Source organism: Musa acuminata, chromosome BXJ2-7, assembly GCF_036884655.1.
Source record: "Musa acuminata AAA Group cultivar baxijiao chromosome BXJ2-7, Cavendish_Baxijiao_AAA, whole genome shotgun sequence".
NCBI lineage: Eukaryota > Viridiplantae > Streptophyta > Magnoliopsida > Zingiberales > Musaceae > Musa > Musa acuminata.
The window spans coordinates 11,358,410-11,367,179 of record NC_088344.1 but is presented as its reverse complement, the minus strand read 5'-3'; the positions used below and the strand labels follow the sequence as shown (position 1 = coordinate 11,367,179).

Sequence of the window (8,770 nt, the reverse complement as noted above, 5' to 3'; positions counted from 1 at the left end):
TATGATTTTTGCCTTTCATGTGATGTGATAAAAAATAAAAATGAGACAACAGCTCATATGCCTTTAATTGACATCTAATGGAGACTATAATTGTTGATATTTTGATTATATAATTTTCTCGTTTATTTTTTAAAATTTTGTTTATCGATTCAATAACTAATAGTATAACATCCCAATTAATCTTATATTAGTGATGGACAAGACTAAAATTGACTTATATGAGTTTAATGAGTGAGCTAGTATTAGTTTCAGCTTAAGCATTATGACCAGTTGTTTGGGTCAAACAAAGTTGATAAGCCAGTTAACCCATCAAGCCCGAGTCATAATATTTGATATTAGAACCGACCTAGTATTTGGAAATGATGAACGGACTCAATTAGGAAAGAGCTACCTGTGGATGGAGTCGAAGGATTTGTTATGACGTAGAGTCACCACTGGGCTGTACCTCAAATGCACCATGCTAGGGTTTGATCTAGGATATGTTGGGCTTTGACGAGAACGTCAAGCCCTTGAGTGAGGGAGATTATGATATACCGATTAGTTCTACATTGAAAGTGGACAAGACTAAGATTGACTTATATGGGTCTGATAAGTGAACTACTATCAATTTCAGTTTAAGTATTATGATCAGTGATTTATGTCAAATTAAGTTGATAGGTCAATTTACCCATTAAACCTGAGTCGTGATATTTGGTATTAGAGTCGACCTAATATTTGAGCACGATGAGATGACTCGAATATAAAAGGGATACTCGTTACGACGTGTAGTTATTATTGGATTATGTCTGCTCCTTTTTTTGGAATCGAATTTTCTAATTTCATTCATGATCATTAAGAAACATCAAAAGAGGGATCCAATTCATGGGCGTTCTTAAGAAAGAAAAAACATTTTTTTTTCTATTTGGTGTGCAATATTGTGCTTGTTTGACGAGGCATGGTTCATTTTATCGTCGAATTAACTTGACCTCGAATTTCCAGCAGAAATGCTTATTTGAAGACTGGAAAAGAATTCACTTTGATATGATTCTCCCAAATATATCAAAACCTAGCCCGTAAACATCATCTCAGGATCAATTAAATGAGCAATAACTGTAGGGGATTGTGATTGCTCCTACCGGTGGAAACCGAATTTGGTGGCTTTCTCGAACGAGATCTCGTCGGTGGGAGCGGACATCCACACCGACTCCCTGTACAACCGCACCTCGAAGTCCGACTCGGAGTGTACGACGGTGTACTGGGGCGACTCGATCGCACTGGTGACGACCAACAAAAGAGGGACGACCGCGAGGAGGGTGAAGCCGCGGGGCCGATTCATCGTTGCAAGTCGCCCCCCCCCCCCCGAGCTCGAAGGGATCGATCGGAACGAGGGGCAGCGAGGCTCTGCGTCCGTTTTTGACCTCTCGATTGGTTCGGGCTGGACAACACTAATGTGGGAAGTTGGGCCGTGTTAGGACGACTCAGTGGACTCGGGCCCATACAAGGATCCGGACCCATTTACGACACATGGTGATCCACGTGACTCCCGCCATGTCTCTGTCCACGCGTCGCTAGGTGGATGGAAGACCTGACGAGTCAGCTTAACTGAAAGTGTCCTTGACGAACAACGCGAACTGAACGGTATACGCACATTCGCAGTATGATTACCGACGCAGTGTAACGGAATTTGTGTCGCAGGATGGACATAAACTGCACGGTATTAACACCGTAGAGGCAAGCCATTTTGCAGCGCCAACGAACGGGACTCTCTTCCCCCATTTCCCACTTCTCGCTCTGTTTCCGGCGCTTCGACTCCTTTCATCTCTCGCTCTCCCTTTCATGGTCGGAGGTATTCTCGTGTTCTCCACCGTCGTTCTTGGGGTCAAAGCTCGTTCCCGTGGTCGCCGGACTCTTTGCAGGAGGTATTCTCTCTCGATCTTCGGATGCTCTCTGCAGCTATGCAACCTTGCATAGTTACGGAGCATCAAGAAAGTCAGATCCAGCCGGAGCCTTCTTTCTTGATGCCATTTGCCGCACCTTGTTGTTCTTACACGGTCTGCATTAGGTTTTCGTGTTTATTAATCGTTTCTTGGATGCGAGACGGTTCGCACTCTTGTCGAATGAACCACGCGTCGAAGGTATCAGCGCGACAAGAAAATTCCACCGCATCTCGTCGTTGATTATTTCACGTGGGCTTGCTTTCTTTTAGGTTTTGTATGTTTCTTGGTCGGCTTTCGGATCAGAGGAGGCGTTTAATCTGTTATCTGATGATGGTTTCAAGGTTTTGGGAGGCTTTTGCTGGCTTTGCTTGTGAAATGTTGGTTCGTTTTCTTGCTGCATGCGTTCTATTTGTGATTATAGGTTTTCTCTGTTCTTGATGTTTAAGCAACCAGTTCCGAAATCATTTTACAGAGAGAGTGGGTCAGTCTTGGAAAACCTTATTAGTTGACTTGAACGCTTCTACGTTAATAAGCTCATCATTCAGCATTTGGAGAGTCATTTTACTACTTGGCTTTCAACTCAGCTCATCGTCTCCAGCTGCCTTGGTATCACATAAAAAGTTGTGTGTGTTGTGTGTTCATAATTAGCAAGTTTTCTTTTTTTTTTGCAATTTTTATGCTTCTTGTCTTTCATTTTAATGGAAAAATTGCATAGATATATGTTTCTCAAAGTTACTTCTCTAAATTTAAATTTAGCATGAATATCCAATATATAGCTGATACACTATGAGCACACAGACATACAATATTTGTCTCCCATTGCTGTTCTTTTTATTGGATGCGTTGAATGAGAATTTGGGAGTCGTATTGCCGAACAGCTGCTTTATTTTGAAAAGGTGAAGAAGCTCCCCCTCCCTGGAAGAAGCCTGGTCCCTGCTGCATAGCTGAGGAGACATGGAGTTGCATAAATTGCGAAGGGTATACATTGAGTTCGCATCGTTTGTCTACCGTGACGGGTTTCTGGACGATCAGTACACACAGTTGCAGCAGCTGAAGGATGAGAGCGAACCTAAGTTTGTTCTTCAGGTTGGGACTCTTTTCCTTGAAGACTCTGAGAAGCTCCTCAATGAACTACGCTCTATCCTAGATCAGCAGGACGTGGACTTCGAGAAATTGGATGTCTTTGTCCGCAAGTTGACAGGCAGCAGTGCCAGCATAGGTGCTAAAAGAGTCAAAAATTCGTGCATGGCCTTTCACGACTGCTGTAAGAAGGGGAGCAAAGAAGGTTGCCTCAAATGTCTGCAGCAACTGACGGAGGAGTATCGCCTGGTGAAGCGCAAGATGGAAACTCTGTTCGAGATGGAGACGGAGATTCTGGATGCTGGTGGATCAGTCCCATTGTTGTCGCAGTAGCAACAGTCGTACGTGCCAAAGCAGTTGTTCATGCTGTTTGCTGCTTGTCATTGCTTTCGCAGCTTCCTGTGGCCCACTCATGTGGAAACGTCTCTTTTTGAGTGACTTAGAAGTCAAAAACTTGTGGTGTTTCTCTGATGTGGTAGATAAGAGTAAAAGGATAAGGTGGTTCCTCGATTGAAAACATATTAAGGAGAAGTCGACAGTTCAATTTGGTGTCTCATTTCCGTGCAACGTTTAGTGTTACTTCGATTTAAATGTGCTTGCGGCGACCAAGGCATCTGCGAGCGACGCTCCCGCTCCCGAAAGGGGGGAGAGAAGGGTGTGGAACTCGCATTGCAATTTTGGCAACGCGTCTTCCCCGGCGCGAGAGAGGGCAGGAAGAAGGGGTTGAATCTGGAAAGGCGCTTCCATTTTGGTTCTCCTTGGTTTATTTTGACCGATGGAATCGGATAATATCGAGTGCATCTCCGTGTCGGACGGGATGGTGGACGACGACGAGGTCGCCCACGTTCCCCACCCCTTCTTGAAGCCCCACGGCGATGGGAGCGGAACCATCATCGGCTGCGCCGGCGGCTTTCCGGCGCCGGTTATAAGCCCGGTGACTAAGGTGCATCAGTTGCTAGTTGCTGGAGTGCCCCGTCTGCACCAACTCGATGTACCCCCCGATCCACCAGGTTAGAGTTGCCCTATTTTGAATTTTCTTCTCCATCCTGGTCGTTGGGGTTGGGTCTCTAGGGATTGTTGTCGGATTTAATTTCTTGGCTTGTATTTCGAGGGAAATCTAAGTGATTGTTGGTATCAAGATGTTTAACAACCTCGAGGTGGCGTCCAAAGTCTAGTAACATTTATCTTATCAACTTTTAAAAAAATTGGACGAAATCGAGTACCCTAATTCTCTTATCTATTCAGCAGAGGAGTTCTGCATAGGTTCAAAGACCCTTCAAAGATAATGGAAGACAATAGTTGTCAAATACTCGCCAACGATGATCAGTGCTGCTGAGAGTAGATTGTTCGTTTCATTTCCTAACGAAATATCAATCGAAAACGGAAGTGATGCGAACCCTACTTGGAAGTGACAACTAAGTGAAAGAAGAGTCAATAGGTAAATTTTATGGAGGAATGACCCAAAAGTTCAGAAGTTTGTAATGCGATGCTCGTTAAAGCTCCAACAAGCATCCATCCAATTCAAGCAGCATGAAGCATTTAAGAAACTGGCGTATTGTAAAGATGGTCTTTTTCTTCATCTGGAGGATCCGCAAGAACCAATAGGGATCAACACAACTCAGCCAACCCCACACTAAAGTTAGAGTCATTGGCGAGTTGAAGCAGCATGGTGGATCAAATGTTCAACTACTCAAAAATAATAGCGGAGAGCAATTGGGAGCCAAGAGGCGCATTGCAGCTGGAGCAGAAAATTGAAGACTCAGCAAAGGCGAGGAGTTGTAGTGTCGGCAAAGGCTTCGATGAGAACGTCAAAGGAATAAGTGGGGGAGAATGTCACGGACAAACTTCAAAACAGGATATTTGATTTAATGCTTATGTATGTCTGTGCCTTTTGATATATTCATACTTTGCACAGCATGTAGAGAGATGGCCGAAGGCTTAATAGTCTCATTTTAGTTGGATTTGGCGATCGCTTTAGGCTTGTAAATAAAGGTTATGTTATGTGGACACTTGTGAGAGATTTTCAATCTGTAATGGATCATTTTGACCTTTTGTTGTGCAACTGTTCAGAGCTTGTAAAGTCTGTTTATAATTTGTATTGTCTATGAAGTGTTTTCGGAAATGTTTGCTTATGGATCCCGAGTTAGGTGTTTTCTCTAACCTGTTTTCTCTTTTGTGGTTTCTAAGGGACCATGGGAGGCTTCGAGGAGGCTGACCTTTGCGAACGGACACGCAAGTGTGCCGCACGATTTAGGCAAAACCAGCTAAGTTGCGTTGAGGGAAGTCAGCACATGCGCGACCGTTTGGGAGAAAACAGGCATGGAGATATAGGGAAAAGGGGTCGCTCAGAGGAGCGGACATATGAGATTAGCATTCAGAGGAATGACAAACCCTTCGCGTAAGACGCACTACGAGAACAAGCAAGCTTAGAAGAATGTGGAGCACACAAAGGTTGGGATGGTTGAGTTTGAGCTATGGCTCAACTTTGACAACTATACTTATGGTGCTCAAGGCAAGTGAGGCGCTTGGTAAAAGGATGAAACCATGCAAGATGGAATGAGTTGCTTAGTGACCGAAAAAGTTATGCAAAGCTCACAGATATTAGGGGAATTGCTAACTCAAATAATTCGGTACTCATGCATGGGCTTGTATGTGGATGATGGAATGTTCGTAGCCATCCTAAGGCGATTGAAACCCGGCGCTATGGAGCATTGAAACTTTCTCTTTGACATGTGAATGATACGTTCGTAGAGACTGAAGTGTGCATCGAGTTCAGCATGTTTTTAGGCCTTAAGTGGTGTAGCGGGGGTTGTATGTTAGAATCCTTACAGATTCTAAACTTGGGGTTGATCTCTTTAGGGGATCAGCCTCCTTGGAACTCTATAGGGGTTCCTTCCTCCAATTTTCTATTCAAAGGCTGCAGAAAAGATTCAACTATTGCTTATCAAAAGAGGAGGAATACATGACTATTTTTATGGTTTCTAAATCCTAACTCCTAATAGGGCTCCTACTCAAGACTCCTACTTCTAACCAACTCCTAATAAGACTTCTACTCAAGACTCCTATTCCTTTACAACTTCTAATTCTTCTCTAAGAAACAACCTTCTAACCCTAGCCAGCCACTTCACCTCTTTAATAGGGGTCAACTTAGGTAGATTTTACATGAATGTCCCTCTCAATTAGGACTCTCCTAGCTAGAGTTCTAATAGACCCGCCCTCTTTAAATCAGCCTTGTCCTCGATGCTGACGATTTATGAATTTTGGGAATTTGATCTTCAAGTCGTCATAGTTCTCCCAAGTGGCATCTTCTGTTGGTAGGTTCACCCACTATATTAGCACTTTAGTATGGGTCGTCATTATCGAGTCACGATCCGTCGATCAATAATGGCACTTGGTTGGGTCTGGAGTTCTCCTTGAATAGTCATATTTGGTGGGTGGCTTTGGGCTGCCTCCAAGCACCTATTTACAACTTCTGTCTGTCCATCGATTTGTAGATGATATGTCGTACTCCTTTTCAATTTAGTACCATGCATATGGAATAACTTTGTCCAAAATCTGCTCGTGAAAATGCAAGTAGAATTTCTCATAAGCACAATACGTCCCTTATAGTGTAATTCTTTTGAGTCCCAATTGTAATGAGCCACGGAGCTTGGTGCTTTCTCCAATTTTTTTTTAATCTTACTAGTCTCTGAATCTTCCTGCCATTTCATCTTAATATCCTCAAGGAAGTCGTTAGTCGGAAGTGAAACGACCGAAACTTCAACTTGCTCGAGTAGCTGCGAAAGCGCATTTGCAAAAACATTCTCTTTCTCTTTTTTGTAAGTTATTTCATAATCAAATTCAAGAAGTTTTGTTACCCATTTTTGCTGCTCGGGGGATAATATCTTTCGCTCTAAAAAGTACTTTAGGCTTTTATGGTCGGTTTTAATTTGAAATCGTCGACCAATCAAGTAGGGTCTCCACCTCGTTGTAGTGTATGCGAGTGGTCGACCATCTTGCATGAGAATGACTCCAATTTCGACTCCAAATGCATCGGCCTCAATAATGAATGGTCGGTTGAAATATGGTAGTGTTAGCATCGGCGTCGTCGTCATGGCTGCCTTAAGTTTGTCGAAGACAACGAAGGCTCTGTCCAATCATTGGAAGACATCTTTTTCCAATAAGGAAGTAAGTGGTGTACTGATCTTTCTATAGTTTTTTACGAACTTGTGGTAGTAGCCTATTAAACCTAGAAAGCCATGAAGTAATTTTATGTTTCTCGGGGTCGACTAGTTTTGCATTGCTCAAATTTTGAAGGGGTCCACTGTCACACCTTCCTCTGATATGATATGCCCAAAATATTCCACATTTTATTGAAGAAATTAAAAATTCGTAGTGGTCGTTGTATGTTCGAAAGGCAGTTTTCGGTATGACTTCTTCGTACACTCGTATTTGATAATACCCAGATCGAAGGTCCAACTTTGTGAAGATTTGTGCTCCCTTTCATCTAGCAATTCATCTACTACTGGAATAGAGTATTTATCCTTGATGGTTATGCCATTGAGAGCTCGGTAATCAACGCATATTCGCTATGTTCTGTCCTTCTTGCATACAAGTAGCACCAGTGAAGAGTAGAGGTTGCAACTTGGCTGAATAACTCATGTTTTGAGCATCTATTTTATAATTTTTTCTATTTCATCCTTCTGGAGATGTAGATATTGATATGGCCGAGTATTTACTAGAGGTTTGCCTGAAAGAATTATTATATAATGATCATGCCGACGGGGAAGAGATAGGTTGTACGGTTCATCAAATATATCTAAAAATTCAACAAGCAAAGGAAGTAGGTTTAGATATTCAAATTCTATTGGCTCTCCCTTAGTTTGCTGCTCAAGTTGTACCAAAAAGCCACTGTATACTTTATGCAAAACCTTATCCATTTGTTGTGTGCAAATCGTCGTTACATCGCCCCCATGTTTCCCGTTCAGTATCACATATTTCTTCTTACTGTAAAATTTCATAATTAGATGCATAAAATTCCAAGAAATGTCACCTAATGTCGTCAACCATTTAATTCTGAGCATGGTCTCATGATCATCAAGAGGGAGAAGGAAGAAATATGCAATTATCTCTTGGTAAGGCCTCATGATCAGCAATAGTTTCACTTGCGGGCGCCTACAATCATACTTCAAAATCCATCCATCGGCGACCTTAACGTCAAACCTACTACAATTCTCGATAGGTAAGGCCATCTGGATAGCAACCTTACTGCTTAGAAAGTTATTAGTACTGCCCGTGTTGATGAGAACAGTGATCGGTTGTTGTTTGAAAAGGCCTCCAAATTTCATCGTTTGTGGGTTTGAGTAGCCGGCTAATGCATGTACCGTAACTTCGGTCGGTTGTGGCTCTTCTCCTGCAGCTTCTTCTTCATGTTCAAGGTTGTCTTCTGGATATTCAATGACCTCTTCTTCTATTGGTTCAATCATAAGAAGTCTCCCTTTACTACAGCGATGCTCACGGCTCCACGGCTTGTCACAATGCCAACATAACCCTTTCGCATATCGCTCCCGAAGCTCTTCTCTTGTTAAACTCTTTGGTGTAGGGACTTGGTCGATAGTAACGGGGGCTGAGGGCTTCAATATTACTGGTTGAGGAGCGACGCTAGTCCTCCGAGCTTCATGGTTCAATTGCTCCTCTTGATGTCGTGTGAAAGAGATGGCTGTCATAAGCGTATACGGTTGTTGCACTTTAACTTCTCCTCGGATCTCCGGCTTCAAGTCCTCGATGAAGGTCTT

At 43.0% G+C, this 8,770-nt stretch overlaps 1 protein-coding gene across 1 annotated transcript; it reads left to right on the top strand.

The window, feature by feature from the left end:
- Positions 1 to 2,870: 2,870 nt before the first annotated feature.
- Positions 2,871 to 3,329, top strand: LOC103973469 (histidine-containing phosphotransfer protein 1-like). The gene has a single exon (XM_009388044.3). The coding sequence runs from the start codon at positions 2,871 to 2,873 to the stop codon at positions 3,327 to 3,329; it is 459 nt and encodes a 152-aa protein (XP_009386319.2).
- Positions 3,330 to 8,770: the final 5,441 nt, after the last annotated feature.